The 21,468-nt window shown below is 47.5% G+C and overlaps 1 protein-coding gene across 5 annotated transcripts in view; it reads left to right on the top strand.

The window, feature by feature from the left end:
• Positions 1-1,510: 1,510 nt before the first annotated feature.
• Positions 1,511-21,468, top strand: part of SOBP (sine oculis binding protein homolog) — a 567,669-nt gene continuing 547,711 nt past the window's right edge. For 2 of the 5 annotated variants that reach the window (XM_069606563.1, XM_069606561.1), the window contains exon 1: positions 1,514-2,041. In XM_069606563.1, the coding sequence (XP_069462664.1) occupies positions 1,940-2,041 (102 nt within the window). In that variant the 5' untranslated portion in view covers positions 1,514-1,939. Of the gene's footprint in view, positions 2,042-21,468 lie in introns of all 5 variants that reach the window. The other 3 variants (XM_069606562.1, XM_069606564.1, XM_069606565.1) reach the window with 3 other exon arrangements.

Raw genomic sequence — 21,468 nt, 5'->3', positions numbered from 1 at the left:
TTATAATACAAATATCTAACTTTGGTTTACAAATTAGTCCCAGATTAGTCCCAGGGTCCCCCCTCCCACCACAGTATAAACAGATAGACGTGCCTTAATGACACCGTTATAGCCTATTTTCTATTAACAGCGTCCTGAGTGATTTGTAATAAATAGCTTGTGTGTAAGCAATTTAGTCTCCAGGCCAGTCGTTGACTTGGAGACGCCCCCCTGAATGTATCTTGTCTGGGGTGGCAACCTGGTCTGGTCCCCAAAGGCCTGGCTCTGGAAACAGATGGACGTGTCTCCCTGCTCCCCACTAAGCGATTTTATTTATTGCCTTCCGTTAGAACCACTCTATTTGGGTGCGAGGGGAAAGCAGCATCCTCCACACAGGCAGACGTGGCCGCGCGTACAGTGAGGCATAAAAAAAAGCCCTAGCAACCTCCTCGCAGCCACAGCAACCTGCTACACCTCTCCGCCCCGCCTGACGTGGAGGCTTCATGGCTGCCCACTGCTCGCGGCACACAAAGAAGAGCCCTTACTGGGGACCGCAAAATGGCCCCACCAAAAGACTGTCCCCGCGCGCGCCGGCAAGTTGGGGCTGCCCTCTCGTTTTAATGGCCAGGTCATGAAAAAGGGCTTTGCGGGTGCCCGTCTCGTGTCTGTGGTGTATAGCACTGGGCAGGGGGTAAACAAAGGTGGCAGTCTTCGTTTAAGGCGCGCGCGACTTTTGAGGGCCAGGGGAGCCCGAGGTCCGCGGCATGTTCGGACAAGGAAGGGCCTGGGTGTTGGCGGGCGAAGAGGGCGCGAGCCGAGGCCGTGTCAAAGGTGGCACAGCGGGGAAAGAACACTTGGAGCGGATGGCTGGAGACATACATCGAGCGCAGCACTCTGGAAACGGGGCATTCGACCTGCAGGGACATTGGGGCAGCCTAATTCGGAAAAACGTGTGGAGAGCGGCAGCGTATTTTTTGGGCAGATAATAGTTGGCACTGGCAGGAGCATTTGGGGTGGTAGACTGAGCACGCCGTGAGGCAGGTCGGATGACGGTCAGCGCTGAGATGGGAGCTGGGAAGGGCGTGACGCTGTAGGCTCACCGTGAGGTGGCATATTAATGGGCACTGGGCTGGCACCCTAGGGGTCCGTATTTGGGGTGAAAGCAAATGTGGGCCGAGGAGACAACACACCGCTGTCCACACAACGGGTAGAGACTTCACAGCCTATTGTGGGTGCAGTTTACTAGGGTTAGGCACACTTAAGGGTGGGCACTCTGTGGGAGCAGAGAAGCACAGGGGGGGGGGGCAGCACAATGGGGAGGCGGCATTATTCTACACACTGAGCAGCTGTAACACAGAGGCGCGGGGAAGAAAGGCCAGGCATGTGCCAGGCAGCAGGCAGAAACACACGCTGGCTCGGACGCCGCACTGGTGTGCGGGGGCGTGTCGAGAGCTGTTGTACTTTGGCTGTCATTTGGAGGCAGGGGCGGGGCACTGGTGTTGTCAAAAGCTGGGGGCGGGGCCACGGCACGCTCAGCCGAGGGCTGGAGGGAGGGACGAGCCGCGAAGCCCGTGGCCAGCACAAGCCCCGCCGCCCGGAGTGGGCGCCTCCAGGGGGCGGGGCTTCGCGGCGCCCTGGCCCCGCCCCCTCCCACCGCCGCCGCTGCCGCTCCACGCACGAAGCCCCGCTCCTGCACACACGGAGGAGCATCGCACCGCACTCGCGCACCGCCGGCGGCCGGCTCCCCCCCATGCAGCCGCACGCAGGGACCGAAGATGGCTGATGCGCCGGGGCCACGACGCCCTCCCGTGCCCGGCAGAGGCCCGGCACCCCGCTGCCCGCCCGGCAGAGGCCGGGCCGATCTCCAGCCCTGAGGAAGCACAGCGGCCCCCGCCCCCCTCCCCGTCCGCACCCCCGAGCCCCGTCCGCAGCCATTGCCTCCGCGCACTCCCGGCGAAAGATGGCAGAGATGGAGAAGGAAGGGAGACCCCCGGAACATAACAGCAAGAGGAGCAGGAAGCCGGCCCACCCCGTCAAGAGGGAGATCAACGAGGAGATGAAGGTGAGTGCCCATCCTGGGGGGCTAGTTGGGGGGGGGGGGCGGTCATGATGATATTTTGTTTTACATATCCAATTTTCGAAGGACCCCCCCCTTCCCATGTACAAAAAGAGGAGGCGGCTTGTGATTTTTTTTGGGGGGGATGCAAATGACCAAGCCTCGGCTCCTCCCCCAGACTGGAAACAGAGTCCGATTCACAAGCAGGCAGCAAGCTCTGACCAGCTAGGATTTTTCCTTCTGTGTGTGTGTGGTGCGCCCTGGGCACGGAACACTGCCCCCACAGAGGCTTCTGTGCACGGCTATTCCCGCGTCACCTCCAAAGTTTGAGAGTTTTCTTTTGCAGTATAATGTCTGTGCCTTATGTAGTCCAGCAATGCCCTCCGTGTGCCCGCCTACAGCCAGCACCCTGCCTGTGTCCACGGGACTGGCCCTACTTGGCACCTTTTGTTGGGTTTGCGTTTCATTGTGTTGCCTCTATTTTCCCCAGTTCACGCCTCACCTGCCATCAATGCAAGTAGCACATGGGGGCGTTGAAAGGGAGCTGTCCAGGGGCTACCTCTGACAGGGGTGGGCCTTGCGGGGTGTAACCGATCTGGGCAGCTGGGCCCGTCCAGCTGCGCGCCAGCGGTGGAGGCTGCCACGCCGGGGTGCTGGGTTGCACAGGAGCGTTTGCTGTGTTTGGAAGCGGCGCCCGGCGAGCTGCATCTGGGCGCATATGCCACCGGCCCCAGACAGGAGGTCAGGCAGGCATACATGCTGTCGCAGAAGCGAGCTTCGGAGCTGCAGGTACTTTTCTGGAGTGGGGGAATGAGGGGACGGGCGCGTGTGCATTGGAAGGGCCTCTTTTAACTGAACACCATAGCCCCGGTGCCTAGCTCACGTTTAGGGTGGTGTACTTGCCAGCTTTCAGCATTAAAAAAAAATCACAACGGGAGATCGTGGATTGACCTTTCTCGCTGAGATTTTAGGTAGACCATTTTTTTGTGGATGCCCGCCTAGTTTCAATGGGTGCCAACCTCTCTTTCAAGTTATTTTGCGGTTAAACTGTCCTTGGCCCTGCACGTTTAGTCACTACCACCGGGTCGACTTCCCACTCCCCGTGTGCCTGCTGGGACGTTATCCTTGCCACAGTGGCTCCACAGCCCCTCTTTCCACTAATGGAGTTGGCGTGCGCGTGTGTGATTCAAGGTTCTACTGTGTGCGGTGTTTGTGCTCTGTGCCGTTGGCTGCATCCGTGGTGCCGTGTGCTGCCGGCCCGCTTTGTTACAGACCGTACACGCGTCGTGGTTTCTCTTCATCCTGAGTGCTTGCCTTTGGCACGACGAAGCTGGTTGTGACGTTTACTCCACACACGCCGCCTTGTTGTGTGGCGACGAGTGTTTCCCCAAGGAACTGGGAACCTGTTACATAGTGTTGACGAAGCGAACAAGGCCAAGGTCTCCTGTTGGGGAGCCTGCAGCTGGGCCCTTCCGGGTGGGATGTCCACGGAGGGGCACCTGGGCCGCAGACCCCTGGGGTTCTGTCCAGCCCTGCCCCCCCACCCTCTCATGACCCATTCTGTGCGGTCACTTTAAAAGTGCGCCACATAGATGGCTGCCTGGCACTTACATAGACTCTAGGGTTACAAATTAGCTAATTATAATCAAAACATGTGAAATGCTATCCTGGCCGAGGAGCATAAAGGCTGACTGTGCTGCGGCGCGAGGGCTTGTCGTGTTGACTTTGGCTGTGGCGCGCTCAGCGGTTTGGGAGATAGTTCTTCTTCTATAACCGATGTTTGTCTGAACTCGCAAGGAAGAAACAAAAACAGCATTGTGTGAGGCGGAGCGTGGCCCAATCGTTCACTAATGCCTCCTTTTGTCTGCTGGCACCGGCCCGGCTCTGATTTTTGGGGAAGCTCAGTGGTTGACGTTTTGTTGGAGAGATGCTAGTTCCGCGGACGGCCTGGGTTACAGTAAGTCGCTCCTTCCGCGTGTGACCTGTGAAGCGTGTTAGTATTCTGGAGACAGTCTAATCGATTTGACTTTTATTTTTCGGCGCCGCCGGTTTTATTTCCATGATACTTATGAAGTCTGATGTACAGAGCTATGCGGGTATGCCGCTATTGCCGGGGTGTGCGCACGTGCACGCACACACACTTTCTGTAGACGGCACATGCAACGTGCCACACAAAGGGCACCAAGTGCATGCCATTATTTTCTTGGGCAATGCAATTGGTCCACTGGTATTCTAACACCATTCACATAGTATTGGAACACCGGTGGACTAATTGCATTGCTTTTGGCACCATTACTGTATTGACATGGCACTGGGCCAGCACTTAATATTGCATTGGCACACCGTTTGCACGGTATTGCCCTAACAATGCGTCTCTTTACATGTTATTGGCACATCGCCTTTCTGTTGCATGTGCATGCCATGTTGTGCATCCTGCCGGAATGACACTATTTGCATATTGTCTGGAACTTTGCCCTGAGTTGCGACTTTATGTTTTGCTTACTGTTATTTGTCGCGCTCAGCTTCAGAGCGCTTCCGGTTCTCCTGCCCGGTGCACTCTCTCTGCTCGTGTCTGGAATCCGCGCATGCGCTGAGATCTTGGCACAGCTGGACGCATGCCACTGGTCACTTTTGCTCTTATTCCACGTGCTATTGGAAGTTAATTCACCAATCCACATGCCTAATTCTCTCCATTAACTGGTGAAGGCTTATGCTATTTTTCAGACTGGCTGTGGATGGTTCTTGACAACTCTAGTGCTTGGACGCTCTGCCTGAATAGTAGGCAGTGCAGTAGGTGAAATAGAGTGTAGCCGGTGTGATTAGTGTGCTTCGCCTGGAGTACTTTCTACCTACAATGGTAAGAATGTGTAATGATGCGAGAGGGTGTGGAATTGGGAAATCAAAGAGAACCATTGTTAAAGGTTTAAACTAAACCAATAAAACACTTTAAAAAAACCCAGATGGGAATGCATACGTAGTGCCAGTCTTTTATTTTGCGTAATGCATGCACCGCCGCTAGATATTCGAGCATAGGTTTGATTATGTATACGTCATTGGCATAATACTGCTGGCATGGGGTTACCCAAATCTTCATATGGCATTTTCCCACAACATTATTTACGCAGAATGTACATGGTGCACGACACGGTGGTGGCACAGGCAGTGTAATACCACTCTGACTATGGCGCGCACGGTGTCCCACGATGGTGGCACAGGTCGGTCGCCTGCGGGTACTAACGCCTGGCCTGCTCGTTGCCACGCACAAGGCTCGGCCTGGATAGACACTGGCATGCACAGGCCCTGCACCCATCTGCCGCCGGTGGCGGTGCAGCCCGCTGGGGACAGTGCAAGGAGCCGCCACTCCGCGAGTGGGTGCCCCCGCAGCATCCCGCCCGCTCCACCCGAGGCGCTTTCATCTGGAGCCGGGTAAACCGAGCCCTGGGAAGCCGCCGCGGCCGCCGAGCCGGGAAGAGGAATGTGTGTGCAGCCCGAGAGGGCCGGGGCTGTAAAAGCGGTAACCCGAGCCCCGGCCAGGGCTCCGGTGTCCGGCCCTTAAAGGTAGGGGAAATGGGAGATACGGGGGAGGAGGGCATGGAAAGTCAGGGGGCCCCCCGCAGGGAAATTTGGCTCTGGGATTAGGGAGTTTTATCGTGGTGTACGGTGACCTACTCGGGTTTCGGCTGGGGCTGGATCGAGTTGCTCCTCTTTGCAGGCTAGGGGGGGGGGGGGGGAGGATTGGCGTGCATCTGATTTTTTTTTTCTTCTTTTTTTCCCTTCTTCAAAATGACGTTGGTTTTTGGACGCGTGTCTATTTTAAGTACCACAGACGAGAACATAAAATCTGAATGAATGGACAATTAAGTTAGCTCAGATGAGAACGTTTCTGTAATACCTTTCCGTTAATTAACGTCGACTGACTCTTACTTGCTGTTGGGGAAGATGGCCAACGCGTTTCACGCCTCAGCGTAGACGTTCATTGGTTCGATATACTGCTGAAGAGCGTCAGGTTTAGGGAAGTGAGGTACAGGGAGAGGGGGGGTGTGTGTATCGCCTTAGAGTGTCGCCAGCAGGGATGGACTGGTCTACAGTGAACCCTAGAGATTTCCTGGTAGGCCTCTGCATCCTGGGCCTCTTTTGTTTTTGGTAATCTATTTTATTTCCAAATTCTCTCATGGGAAAAGGGTTGGGCTGGCTGAACATGTGTAATATGGGGCCACTTTGAAAATTATTTCCAGGACCTCTTTTGGTTCCCCAAGGGCCTCTGCTACAATGCCATGGGAACGCAGGCGGCAATATACACTCAATTCCATGGCAAGGGTGCAGACCTCCGGCCGGGTTGGTGGGCACAAGCTCTGCCGCTGCCACCTGGTAACATGCAGCCAGGATTTGTGCAGGCACCTTCCTGTTGATTAGTCTACTGGGCCTCGGAGGTGTAGTCTTGGACGTGATTACACCATATAGCTTTTGGACTGCCCTACCCATGATCCTTCACAATTGACTACGCTGTCTAGGGCTAATGGGAGTTGTAGTCGGAAACATCTGGCGAGCCAAAGGTCCCAGAACCCTGTACCAGTGTGCTTGCTTAGCAACCTGCCGTTTGCTGTTTTGGAGACTACCTGCCCCCAGCTCTCCTGATCCCATTGTAATAATTGGCAGAGGCCAGAGCCGGCTGACCTGTTACCTTGCTTGCTGTAAATGATGATCTGAGGCCTTGTCTTGTGGTTGGCAATAAAAGGCTGTGGTTTTTATTGCACAGTGTAAACATGCAACACATTTTGGTAAATGTATTTATCCAAAAACACACAATATAGAAACGGTTATCTTTTAGGCACCGGGCCAGTGGCATCTACCCAGCCTGTGCTGCCAAACATCTTCCCACGACTTTGTAGGCCCCGTTCATTGTCCTGTTATTCCTCTCTCCTCCTTTCCTTGTGTGTGGGATTGGGAAAGAAAGAAGTCTTCTGCGTGCGCAGAATGACGGATTGTGCTCTGTTCAGAGTACCACAGAGAACTGGTTTCCTTACTCCAGTTCTCTCCTTATATTCCCCTTTTCATGCCTGCCGGCATGTCTGCTTCCAGGGGCTTCCTGCCCCTCTGGCCAGCTGGCACAGACGGCCATTCACACCTTGGTGTGGCCTTTATCTAACCCTTCCTGTCCTACGCCCCCTTGATGAGCCCCGGCTCATTTTGTAGTGCCTATTAAGGCACTACAAAATGAGCCGGGGCTCATTAAGGGGGCGTGGCCTAACGGTGGGTGTCCTGCTGGCCCGCTAGGCCCCGCCCCCCCCCCAACAAGCCCCAGCTCAATGGGCTACTGGCACCCCTGCCAGGCAGCCTTTTGTAGAGTTCAGCACCCTCTGCCCTTGTGGGAGAGGGTGCTGATCTCTGCATTTATTTTCTAAATGCTTGCCTGGCAGGGGACAGCGCCTCGCCTTTTCAGCCTTAATGGTGGCGCTGGCCCTCGCCAGCTGGGGTGGGGCAGCGTCACCATTCAGGCTGAGAGGGTGAGGCCGCTGGAGCTTCAGTATTTAGAAAGCAAGGCCTATGCTTCCAGCGGCCTCACGCTTTCTCCATAATGGTGGCACCGGCCAATGGGCATCTCTTGCTTAAAGGGATGCCTCTCAGTTGCGGCGCCACCATTATGGCTGAAAGGCATTTTTTTCTGAAACCTCAAGACTTTCTTTTCTAAAGTCTTTTTGTGTAGTGGCTGGGGCTGCCTGGGGAGATTAGTGGGCCCCGCCTCAAAACGAGATTTCTTAGCCTGCCGATCCCAACCCTGGCAGGCCCCGGCTCACTTAAAACCCTGGCTGTACCTGCACAGCTCCCTTTCATTACTATGACCCTGCTGTGTGTTAGGAGGGCTGACCTGAGAGGGGCGAGGCTGTCTTATTTCTGCAAGGGCTGCGAGGGTGCATTACCTTGCCCTGGCCCCCCTGATTATTCCCATGTGCCTGCAAACTCCCTCGGTGCCCGATTCCGCAGCACTTGGTCACAGCCTAGCCACCAGGCGCCCACCTCTGATGGTGGGAGGGGGCTCAGGTGGCTCTTGGCATTGACAGTACAGTTAAAGGGGTGGGCGTATATATTTTTTAAACTGCTCCTGCTGTTATCTTTCCTTCTCCTCCTCCTTGGGGCACCACAGAGGGATTGTTGTGTTGCAGTTGCCATCGTATAAATCACCATTAAATAAACAGCTGGACGTGTGGAAAGGACAAGTTGCAGTCTTGTCAAAAGAATGTTGCTTAATTAGTGGGCTTGGCACATACTGGCCCTGTGTGTGGAGTGTGGTTGTATTGTAGATGGCATGAAGAAGCGCAAGGGCCCAGCCAGTGCCTACTGGTGGTATTGCTGGCCTCCTCCACATAGGCGGTGACAAGTTCTCACTGGGTCATATCCCGCCCCTTAACAGCTTTACCTTCACAGGTGGGTTGTCGGGGACCTGGAAACGTCCCGTGGTGGCTTGTGATTTTTTTTTAATTGGAGGGGCGTAAGTGTTTCCCACAAATATACAGGAGCGTGACCGTACATAGCGAGGGAGCCTGAACCAGCAAAAGAAGGTTTGGGATCTGCCGGAGAAATTTCAGTAAAAATGTGGAATTTTACAGCACACCTTCTGTGAACAATTGGGCTAACAGCCACACATTTCGCAATCGTTTTTGTAGCCTCATACAAAATACAACAGACGCAAGTTACCAGCAGTGCACAGGAGTACATCGCAACCCATTTTCATGATGTCTTTTCCCACAATATATGCCAGTATAAAAAACATTTGTATGCTGATTGTACCCATACATTTCTCTTCACTAGAGACATGTCGCAATAAGACGAATGCTGGCAACTATTCTGGCTGGCACAGCGAAACAAACAGGAAAAAAAATCTCTGAAGCCCAGTGTTCTTCGGGAGGGATGGTGAACGGGTAGGGGGAGAAGGGAGAGGACCTAGGAAAGGTCTCCAGGCATGCCGCTGCACTGCTGTGCTCGCTGTCTACCTGCCCACTCCCGAGGTCCTGACAGGAGCTTAAAGGCAGAACGTGCGTGGGACTGATTTCAGCCCAAACTTGCCATAGGAGGAACCATTGCTCCTGGTACAGACACGCTGTTCTGCCTCGATGCCATGCATGCCAGGGCAAGGGGGGGGTGGACCCTTGTGGAAGAAGCCTTTAGCCTCCAGGCAGAGACCGCGCCCCCCTGCCTTCCTGCAGTGAGACTAGGAAGGACTGAGCTGCAAGAGTTGCTCAGATGGAGGTGTGTGATGAGAGAGTGTGATTCACTGACACACTAGACTGCTTAAAGTAAAAAATATGTGCTTTATTCTGTGAAAAAGTTAATTCTTCTGGATTCTGCCGGTTTCCTGCTTCTGAGTGAAGTCCCCCAATAAAGGGCTCTTGCAGCATGGCGGTGTGCAGGATTTTAAGCTCTACTCTGTCAATGCTTACTAAGTGTCCCTTTGACTCGTAGAAACAGGGAGAGGTCAAAGTCAGGTAGAATATAAGGTGTACACCTTTTATTCCCAGGTATGCTGTGAAGGAGAGGTACAATAACTTTTTGTGGTAGTGAGTGACAAGTGGGATTCCTGTGGGGCCTATTACTGAGTATGAGTCACGGTACTAATTAGTGTGAGGTGATTGGTTTGAATCTAATCCGCCGTGTACCCAAATTGCAATCCCAAGAGCATCACATCGTTGCCAAATTGGCCCCTGGCTTTTAGGGCACTTCTCTACAGGTCAGTCTTTTTAGCGAGCCGTAGTTTGCATGCTGGGACTTCTAGGTTCACAGTCGCCATTATGTGTGTGCTCTACAAGTCCCATCGCGCAAAGTGCTGGGCCGCGTAATGTGGTTTTACTTTTACACATCGTGCCAGGTTCTTGCATGCAGTCTGTTTAATCAGAGCTCAAACTACAGCTCACATAATGCATTTATGTTTTAAATTAAAGGCCATCATTTTAAACAGTTGTCAGAGCGCTCAGCTTTCCAATGGCCATGAGTGAAAAGACCATGAAGTCCTGTTTTTGCTTGGAATTCTGGAACTTGTAGTTATGCTAAATTTCAAATGGGAATGAAAAAAAGCGTGAAGTTCCAGAATGTAGGTACGAAGTAAACCATTGGATTGGATGTCCTTCTCACGCTTGGCCACAGGAAACTCGAGAGTGCTACGGTTGTGTGCTTTTCAATTTATAGAAAACACACTATTCATTTTAGATTAAAAACAAAAAGTAGAAAAACAAATCCGGCAATAATGCACGCCCTCAACTTTGATGATTAATGTTATTCCTCGGAAAATGTATGTGCGTGTCTCAGTGAATCTGGCAGGTTTTGTAGACTTTCACTTTCTGTGCTCTCTGATGACCCAGGCTGACCTCCTTTCACAGGCCCCAGAATATGCTGCTCCCAGTGCATCGCAAAGGCATGTACAGTTAAGTGCGAATATGAGAAAGACACTAGGGCCGACTGGACTGCAAAGAAATAGGCAAGTTACCTAAAATAAATATGAAACAATTAAAAAATGTTCCCAAAAAGCACTGGCTGCAAGAAGGCAGGCAGCCGAGATTAAAATGTCCAGGACAGAAGGCATGTCTCTTGCGGACAGCCTAAATCGGGCCCACAGAAACACGTGCACAAACATGCTCCCAAACAGACACATGCCCCATCTCGACTCTCACACATGCTACTCTCAAATACACACCACAATGTAATACCTTCCCTGAAGTTCAGCCCCGGTCCCTCTGATGTTCTTACTCCAGGATTCATGCCAGCTAGAACCAGGAAACTCGAAGCGACCTTTCAGAGCCCTGGACATGCAGTTTGCCCATGTCAGGGGCTCTGGAACTTCAACGCCCCGACACTTCACTTAGAGTGCATGTGAGGCGGCTATGCTGGAGCGCCCCCTCTCCCTGCAGTGCCCCAACCAGCTTTCGAAAGAGGCTATGCGTGGCCGGGAGAGAGATACGCCACAGCCGGGCATGGCCTACTGGGCTTGCGTTTATTCTCTCTCAGGAGAGAGGGCGCTCTTCTGCACTGCTTTACTCCTTCTTGTGATAGCTCCTCCATAACGGGAGGAAGGATGGTAGGTCCCCGCCCATCGGCCCATTATGGACGAGCCACCCCTGTTCACGTCACCCATGGGTGCAGGGCAACAGTTGCAGATGTCGCCATCCTGCCGACGTAGGGCCCTTCTTTGTAGATGCCAGCAAGGGCTGGGAGGAAGACTTGGGGCCTGATCCACAGGGCGTTTTTCCAATGGGATTGCACCATTATAAAACGCTTCGGTGAATCGGGTCCTTAATTGTGTTTCTGACATTGCACAGTGGAGAACGCCGATAGGCAGCCCTGAAGATAAGGGCTGTATAAGCCACTTTTACACCCGAAAAATAGGACAATATGCACAACAAAATGTTGGCAACAGACACCTAGCCGCCTGTTCCCCTGCTTTTTTACTTCTGGACCAGTAATAATAGACGTATTTACAACAAGGCCGACTAGGCCCAGGGTGGCAGATTGCCAGAGGAGCAGCATTTTATTGTAGTTTATTTTCAATCTTCTGATTGTCATTTCTTAAACATAAGGCCAATTTTGAGCTGTTAGCCGTCATTCCACTCTGACAACTAAAGTCTTTGATGGTCAAACTTGCCCATATGCTTGATATTTACAAAAGCTCTATTGTTGGGGTGACTTTTGTTTATATTAAAAAAAAAAAAAAAAAAACGCATACCAAACCCAATGTGCTTTGGGCATTTAGTGATTGTTATACAACTCTCATACACATCTGACAGATATAAAGTTCTTTGGTCATTCTCATCTTCCCAAAATGCTCTTTAATATGCAAAACAGCCAAAACCTCATTGGTTTTATTGGTGCCACTTCACATTATCTTTGAAGTTCTTTCTTTTCAATAGAAATATTCAGTGGCAAAAAACACAATTATCGGGCGCATAAGGGTTGAAGAAATTGCCAGTTTGTACTAACATACCAGTCCAAACAATCAAATCATAAAGAAAAATTAGGAACAAAATCAGCATACAAAATCATTCATTGGTTGGGCCCACAAGGTCAGATTAATCCCAGGTTAAGTCAAAGACATGAACATTGAAAAGATAATTGGGTGGGGGGGAAAACAAAAAAAGAAAAGTGTGGAAAAGAGCATTTATTTCAATTTTCAAACCACTCCCATGCACAAAACAATACATTATCAATGGCTCTTGTTAGGGGACATCTGAGCCATGTATCACAGTCAGCATGTTGAAAGATGTAAGCGCCCCACACCTCCCTAAGGTGTCCATTTGTTAGAAAACCTTGTGTATGCCCTGTGAAGGGTGCCAAATTCGCCTAGTAGGTGGCCATTCTGGCTTAATATAGAAACAACTTCAACGATTAAGTTCAACTCAATCAAAACCACCACCTAATTGTTCACATGCATTGCAGGTAAGGCCAATGACCGTAGTACTCTGTTAGGGTGAAATGCACAACACTGTAAATGAGCAGAACTAATGTCCAAACCAATATACTCAGTCTGTGCATACCTGACGTGATTCCAAAATTTGCACCTGCATTTTGGGTGAAACTAAACAAACCGAAAATCAAAAAAATGGCAAACTACATATTTAGCACTGCAATTCATATAGCTATTACCAACTACAATATCCCAAACACCCCGTGCTCAAGGTGAACATATCTAGAGACTTGTCAATGCATACCCAGCAGTGCGGCAATGAGTAATGTTAACCAGCTACCATAAAACACAAAATGCATATTATCAAAACCAATCTATTTTGTCAGACTAGGTAATTACAATACATACCATTGTAGGTTCACCAATGATTAATATCATGCACCCACATCTAGTGAGAAGCCCTTCGGCATGTCAATGCATCCCACAATCTCTGCCATTGTTGCCAAAAATGTCCTTTAAGACGCTATGCAAAGCCGGAAATACTTATTTCAGTACGCTGGTTGGCCATATTGGAACGGAGCACAAAACCTAAAACGTGTCGTTTAGACCCTGCAATGTCATACCAGACTGTGGTTACTTAATCCAATTCTCATGCGTTTAACTAACACTTGTACATTGAAGAAAGAAGGCATTTGTACATTGAAGAAAGAAGGAAAATTAAATAAGGAAAACGATCCCCGAATTATCCGCGCACCCCGGCCATATCTTGCTCCACTGGCCTGGTCGCCATCTTGGAGTCTAATACACTTGTATTACCACAATACAGTAGAAGACCAGTAGTCTTCAACAGAGACAATGTATATACTAGTGTGTTCAGTCCGTTGTGCTCACAGGTGTTGGCTGTTAAGCTAGACCCGTAACCCTAAAAACCTCCCATTGATTGGATGATAGCATTCTAAACCGAAAACCTCATTATTCAGAGGGACAGTAGCCCATTAGGGCAAACCAGCAGCAATTTGTTCCATACAGCCCCTGTAATTCAAGACAAACGGTTATTCGCTAAAGTTAACGTGTGCTCATATATATTGTGCTCAACATTGGTTCAGATGTTCTCTCCTAGTAAACCTCATTTTGAATATATGTCAAAAACATATTGACAGCACAAATGTATGTCTTAGTCTTATACAAAGAGTGGACACCATAGCAGGCAAATCATTGATAACAGCATAATCCAATCGCAATTAATGCATGGATGCAATTCGTTTGTGTACAATTACATAACCCACTGGTAATGAGGACATATTTAATACCTCATTCTGACAGTCACCCGATAACCATTCTGATAGATAATTCACTGTGCTTCTGCAATTTACAAAAACAAAGAAAATTCATTATCCAAATTTAGACCCTGGCACACAGTCCTATATTTGCAAATCAACTATGATTCCAATTACCTCAATTTGAGTTCAAGGTCGCCACCTTTCGATGGCAGCTGGAACGGTTTATTAAGAAGACACCCTCAACACAGGGAGTTCCTTAACTCCCCACTGAAGGTGCAACACAACAAACGGTTTAACTGATTATTTTATTCAGCCCTCCTTCAGACACATATTATGCCCCTTGGATCCTTCCCCGCCTGAGCTAACAATGAGCCAAGAACCAGGCCAGTGTACAGGAAATATATTTGTATTTATTTAAATTAAAAGTGATAGAATCACACTGAACTTCACGTGCCACCTTCTTTGTGGCTCACCATTAACTTCTTGTTGCACAAATCAATTACACAAATTAGTTAAACACAAATCACAATTCTTTACATTCTACAAATTTCACTTTAAGAAATAAGTAAACTGCTCAATAACCACTACATTTTCAAACTATGATTTCACCCACAATTTTGGTTTAAAATACACAAGGTGATTTAGTGGTTTGCTTTTCAGACCCCTGCTAGTTTGGTCTTTGTTGGGGGAGTCAGACAGAAAAATTGGAATGATTTGGCAAATTTTGGATTTCAGACCCCCCTTCACTGAATCATGGGGAATGCGTTGCAAAAGGTCACACAATAGCATTGGACAGTTACCCTTCTCTCTCCCCCCCACTCTAGCCCATCTCTACGGATTGGTTTAACAGCCTGGCGCAGACATACGGCATCTTAATTTACAAGCCCCATTTGTTCTCATGTTACATTTTTGACAAAAACAATGTTATGTGGCAAAACATCATAATTTTACTAATAACTGCCATACTATACATCTTTTTTTTTTTTTTTTGATTCAGCTAGTCATGGCGAATTAAATAAGATAACAACCCGGTCCGCACCATTTTGCATGGCCATGTGGCAATTTTCTGCCGTTTCCGTAAAAAGCATAAGTTATAAATATGTAATTTATTACCCATATTTCTAATTTTACCCTCCAACTGTTCACCAACTCTCACATTTGGTACATTTTCAGATCAGCCAGAAACCTAGTTTAACTGGCCATTACGGTTCCCTAACTCGCAAGTGCATGAATTTTATATCTCCAAAATCGCTTGGGAATTACCTAAAAAAAATAAAATGGTACATAAATGAAGAAAATCTGCCTTACGGTTGCTGGGGAGGAGTTGGAGTTTCAGCCTCCCTTGTATCCACCATTTTCACACATTTTGCTCATGCTACAGCCACAGGAAATTGTCCTGCAGTAACTGCCATCAGAACCAGCAAGTCTGTGGAACACTGGGTTTTCCACACCTTTAGCAGGACACTTTATTGCAGTTTGTAATTAGTTGGGGGATGTAAAATCCAGACTCGTAGTGGGGGATTTCTTTGTGAAGTGTCCCACAGCCAGCAAAAGGGTTTGCCTCTGGTTTAGTGACACTTTTTCATTAAAACAAAGTGGCTTCTGCTTTCAAATTTCTGCTGGTATTTTGCAAGCTTAACATAATATACATTACTTTTTATCAACATGCACCGTGTCTTTTCCCTGACATGTTTCTGTTAGCAGTGGTACATTTTCATATTTAAACTGCAAAGCTGTTTTTATGCCTGTCTTGAAAAATCCTGCTTTTGATGTGAAAGGGACTTCAGTTTGGAGACTTTGAATGCACCCCACACAGCGTCACTTGTATGAGACCAACAAAACAAAGATAGTGTGTGTTGTCTAATTGGTGTTTGTGCTGCCAAAGAGTTGCTAGTGGATGCTTGGCATCCTGGCTAGAAATGGTACCTAGATGTTCTTGGATCTTTACTTTCAGCACACACATTGTACTGTCAGTATAATGTAGGGCACAGGCACAGATAATACAGTAAATTACAAATTTGGTATTACAATGAATAAATGTCTGAATCTGGTGTGTGCCTAATCTTCCAGATTTAACAGCATCTATTTCCAAAGCAAATGTGCACATGGAAAGGATCCACATTTGTGAAAACCTCTGTTGCGCCTTTGAAGCAACCAATCCCACATTTTTGCTGTTTCGGCCATAAAGGAGGGACATAGTATATTCCTGAGTGTACGCGCCTTACTATAGGTAATACTTGGCGTGATATCTTATGTGTTTCCTCAAATCTTTATCTAGCCAGAGTAGATGCCAATGTTTTTGTAGAATACTAAAGACTTTGTGCCTGTTCACGTTATAACGAGCAATTAATCTGATTGGATTCTGATCTGAGACCAGATTTTTAGTCTTGGGTACAAGTAGTGTCGATCACTCCATCTGACTGACTTGACTCTCTGCTTGTTTGCGTAAAAGTGGTGAATATCCTCTGGCCACAAAATCTCAACCGGATGTCATTGCCCTCTTAATGGAAATCTCAGGTGTTGCTACAGTTCAGTTTGGCACTGATAAATTCCCCTTTTGGGATATTGAAGATTACAGTTTTCCTATGACAACTCTTTGCATGTAATACTGAATTCACAGATGTGGCTTACCGAAAGGTATGAGTCATGTATCCTGTGTGGGTTACACTAATCTTCAGATCTAAGAAGTCAATGTCTGATCTGCTAGATGTGTAAGTGAAGGATATTCCCCAAGTATTGGAATTAAGATATGTAATGAATTCAGACAACTCCAGTTCTGTACCACTCCAAATCAACAAGACCTCGTCAATATAAGGGTGCCACAAATGTATGTGTGGCCTATGTGCATGGTTCACAAATACGTATGTCTGTTCAAATTGATACATAATATGTTAGCAAGTGCTGAGGCAAAGCTTGCCCCCAAAGCTATGGCAATTTGCTGCTTATAAAATGTTCCATTGAATAGAAAATTGTTGTCAAGTGCAAGTGATAATAACTCTTTAATCATTTCAATATGATCGTGAAAGGAAGCTGACTGTTCTCTAAAGATGTAGCTAACACTAGAGATGTTGGATTGATGTGTATAAGGACTAGTCGTCAAATGTCACCAACATATGCCCCATTCCAAATTTGAGGTGATTAATTATTTGAAGTACATGCATGGTGTCCCTTAAGTACGTTGGTGTGTGCTTGACCTCCTTTATTATTACAAACTGGCCATTTCTCCAAGCCTTATGCACCACATATTTGTGTTTTTTGCCCCTGAATATTATCATTGTGATGTTCTATACTTTTTGTTTTGTCAATTTGTGTAATATGTTATGAAATGGGTGCTTTGTGTTACTGCATTATTATATCAGCCTGGAAAAAGACTGAGGGCGAAACACGTGTCAGCTGGTTTCTGGATTAAACATAGTTTTCTCAAATGATTTTGTTTAGCACAGTGTAGTTGTTTCTGTTTGAATGTTTATAAGTAATCCTTGCATTAATTATATTTTGAAATACCAGGTAGGAGTTTTACTGTAAAAAAAAGTACTTTAAACGACAGCAGGACATCTATATCTGTACCCACAAATCTCAATGTTCCTATGTATTATACAGTTCAACCAACCCTACTGAGTTAACAAACATTTTAAATTACCTTAAACGCAAGCTGGCAAGACCCATAGCCGAAACCACACCCACAAAAGTAATATTGTGCTGGAACGGCCGATCCATTGCTCAATTATACTCTCGGAGTGTTGGATATTTTGAACAATTGCACAAACCGCAATGATGTAAGCATTATGTACCACTTTTGGTTTAAAAGGTGCCTGCATTGTGCAGCTACGAGGAATGCTGTTGATTCCCGCACATGAATGTTCCGGGTCGCCCTTATCCATTGCTCCACCTTGAGAATGCACAGCCAAAGATTCCGAGAACCTTTTCCAACTGTCTTTACTTTACTGAGATGTCTGTGCCCAGGCAGAGTTTACAAACTTGACATTTTGCCATATTTGAATGGCCTTCCAGCCCAAGGGATTGGAGGTACATCGGCTGTAGCAGGTAACTTGCTTATTTCCATTTTTTCCCAGCTAACACCAGAGCTGTAACCATGAGAAGGGGGTTGATTTTATTTTATTCAAGATTTTTATAATATGTGCATGTGCCACTTGCATCTACTACATATGCACACTTTATCATTTGACAAGACTGGATGTAGAAATGTAGTTGGGTTGCATTAATATTACAGACCAGTCTAGGTGCGTCTCTTAGAGTAACAGCAGGAAATTTGTGAGAGAAACCAGATATTAGCATTGAAACCTAAATTCCTCATTCTAACCTTCTCTCACTTATGTCCAGTTGGCAGACAGCTTATGTTCTAATCACTTCCTCTAAAAGATTGTTTTTGGACCTAACTGAAAGTAGACAATTGAGAGGTAACAATTACCTCTTGTGCACTCAACTGTAGAGCACACTGCCGTCTCCAAATCTTAGGCAGCAGAGATCTAAAACACTCTTTCAACTAACATAACATGGAAGATGACCGGTTTGAATTAATAAAGAGGAAGCAATAACTTTCTAATCCCTGCAACCTTAAATGCTATTATGTTATGGGGACAAAATGTGGGTGACGGCATAGTTTGGATAACACAGAGAGGAGTTTGTAGGGGCGGAATCCGGTGAAGGTGCAGAGTCTGGCAGAGGTGGAGTGAAGTTGGGGGAGAGGGGCATGCACTTATTTGGGCCTAGGGCAGCAGGAAGCCTAAATACGCCACTTCCCGTAGTACACATAGAGCCACAGGAAGGAACGTTACTAGTATTCAGGGCTAATATGTATCTTTTTAATATGGATTATAAACAACTAGGTGCAAACAAATATTTATTACAAAAACATTTGATTTAAAGTTGAAGCAGAGTTTTACCTGCATAAAAAAATATTTCCATTGGGAATGGGGCTTAATTTTGCACTCCCTGAAACATTTACCACAACTTTAAATAATATACAGTAAAATATTCCCGCTTGACCATTTTATCTAGAGCACTGCTGATATGATCCCTTTCATTGTAGCGCTCATATGATGGAACCAAATTCCTCCATCTTTAGGTACTATTTATTGCCCAAATAACTTGTAGTGATTTGTATGTGAGTTTATTATTTTTAATAGGTCAGTCTGATTCCAACCCCTGACTGCAGGGTGCCCGCATCCTTATGGGGCAAGTGGCTAATGCTGACTGGTCTTGGGCATCGTTCGCGGCCCCCAAAAATTCTAGTGGCTGTCTGTAGGCTGTGATCCCTGCAGCGGAAGCAAACCCACAAAGGGCATAGGTGTTTTTTTTTCCCAGCATCCCATGAGCTATTTTGCTTAGTCTTGCTTCTTTGACGGGTTCACTATTCAGGTCCTGCTGTCATATTCACCTACTGATCCATTTGTTTGGATCACCGAAGGGGGCCGCTTTGTGCACCTTGGACCTTGAGGTTTCAGCACAACACTGAAAGACAAAGGGAGTTACAAGAATTGGCGTCCATTGATTGTTTGTGAAGGAGCTGCTGGCTGATACGTGTGCACTGGTAAAACATGAATACTCTGTTTCAGCTAGGAGAGAAGATTTTATTTGTTTACCTTATTTTGTGTGCTTAAAATGGAGGGCCTGATCAGTACCAATACCTATAGCCTTCCCTGCATGTTTTACGTGTGCAGGGGCATTTAGGGGGTACCTCGCTTAGACAGCAAAATTACATTCCACCGGCCACGCTACAATGTTATGGTGTATGATATTCTGTCCATCACAGAAGAATGGAAAGTTGAGTTGTGGATTCTAGGAGTTCTATACAGACACACTGCAGGTTATGTATAGTCCTCTGCAGCAAGCAGAGCAGTCTTTTTGCATGTCACATATAACCCTGGTAGCCACTTGGACCTGCTCATCTATGTTCCTGGGATTGGGCCATACCACTAGCCGAGGAATCTTGGATCTATGCAGCAGGCATGTTAACATGCCGAGCTATATTGCAGGGATTGGAACCTATAATTAGCAGGCTGCACACAGATCTCTGCAGCAGGCACATTAACCCTTTTAGCTATTTTACTGGAATTGGATCCTTTGACTTGCAGGTTACACAGATCTCTGTATCGGGCACATGGCCCCGTGTTACAAATAAGAAACAATGTTGTCCACGTGGGAACATCTGGGTGAGGTGGCCATAGTTGCCATGGTACCCATCAAAAGTAACTTGCAAAACACAGCCCGCTTTCTGGGCAAGCAACCACAATTTGCTGAAGACAAGTCTGAAGTTATGTAGTGTAGATATTTTGTAGTGGGGTCCAGTGTTTTGGGGTCATGCATTTTGTCATATTTTCAGGATCAGTATTTTAATAAAAATAAATATAGTTCGGCTGAAAGGGCTGAGAAACCATTTTCCACTACAGGCAGCTTCGTCAATCGGAGACATTCAGACTGCTGGGTCCTCAAATGGAGGCTGTTTGGCCAGAAAATGGACTATTAGTTCTGGGCGGTGGTTGCAGATTTAAATGACTATTCATACCAGTGGAAGCCAGTGATAGCCAGTGGACCAGTAGTGCTTTATGAATCTTGGCTGAAGAGGGTCATGTGTCTTGACTGGATGTGTTCAACTATTTCCGTTTCTATGGCAATAAGGACAGGATGTGTTCTTTGGAAGCTCACGTCTGCCTGTTCTGAAGCCGCTGTGACAGGGGCCTCCCCGCTAAAGAGTCTAGGTTACACTGTATTTTACTTGTCCTTCCTGAGAAAACCAAGTTCTGGGCTGGCAGTTTGAGGGTTGGAGTGTATTCTCTGTATTTCTGTTCTCATATTATCCAGACCTGTTGTTCTTCTGGTACCTGTACGGGCAGCTGAGGGCACAATACCACCTGTGCGTTAACTGAAGATGACAGAGGCCAGTTCCTGTGCCTACCACCAGAGCTGTGGCATGGGTACCTGCTTGCTGCTTTTGCATGGGTCTCGCCACCACATTCATAAGGCCAGGTTTTGGCGATAGACTCCATCTCCATGTATAAAGAAAATTCAAAATTCTATTGAGAATGCTTGCATAAAGTGGTCATTATCTATGTACAATACCTGTGTAAGATGGTAGTAAGATTCATCGGCAGTCACTGATAAAAGTGCAATCTCAGAAATAATAGGATGAGAGGAACACATTGATGGAAAAGGGTGGTTGAAAATGTATCCAAGCGAAACAAAGAGGTGCTGGCTGGAAGGTTTAGAATTCATCTTAAACCTCTGGCAGTTGCTCTGGTGCAGTCCAGCCCAAACTGCTAGGTGACATCCTTCTGCACGAGACCACAAGCATCCCCAAACAGGTTTCCAGAGATGTATCCAAGCCACCACAGGCTCTTTAGGGCCCTTTTACAGGTTTGGGGGAAATCCGTCGTAATTGCCACCAAAACATTAACTGGTATTACAGGCGGGATACCGCCAAACCCGTAATGACCCCCATAGCGTGACAAAAAGGCAGACGAAGAGCGCGAGCGAGACAGAGTGACAGAGAGATGAGCAGGCCCCTGCACTGAGAGATGGACATGCAGGTGGGCCCATGGACGGGCACACACACAGACCAATATGCAAACGGTTAAATACAGACTGATTGCTCCTCTACCAATGTATGGAAAGACAAGACAGGTAGATGGATAGAAAGCTGAAGAGACAGAATGACAGGCAGATGGGCTTCAAGACAGGCACTGAGTGAGTCAGTGACAGATGGGTGGACTTAAATAAAAGGGAGACGGTCACGGCCGTGCTTCTCC

Source organism: Ambystoma mexicanum, chromosome 4p, assembly GCF_040938575.1.
Source record: "Ambystoma mexicanum isolate Mex_15411 chromosome 4p, UKY_AmexF1_1, whole genome shotgun sequence".
Classification (NCBI taxonomy): domain Eukaryota; kingdom Metazoa; phylum Chordata; class Amphibia; order Caudata; family Ambystomatidae; genus Ambystoma; species Ambystoma mexicanum.
The sequence above is the reverse complement of the archived record's forward strand: the minus strand, read 5'-3'. Positions and strand labels throughout refer to the sequence as shown.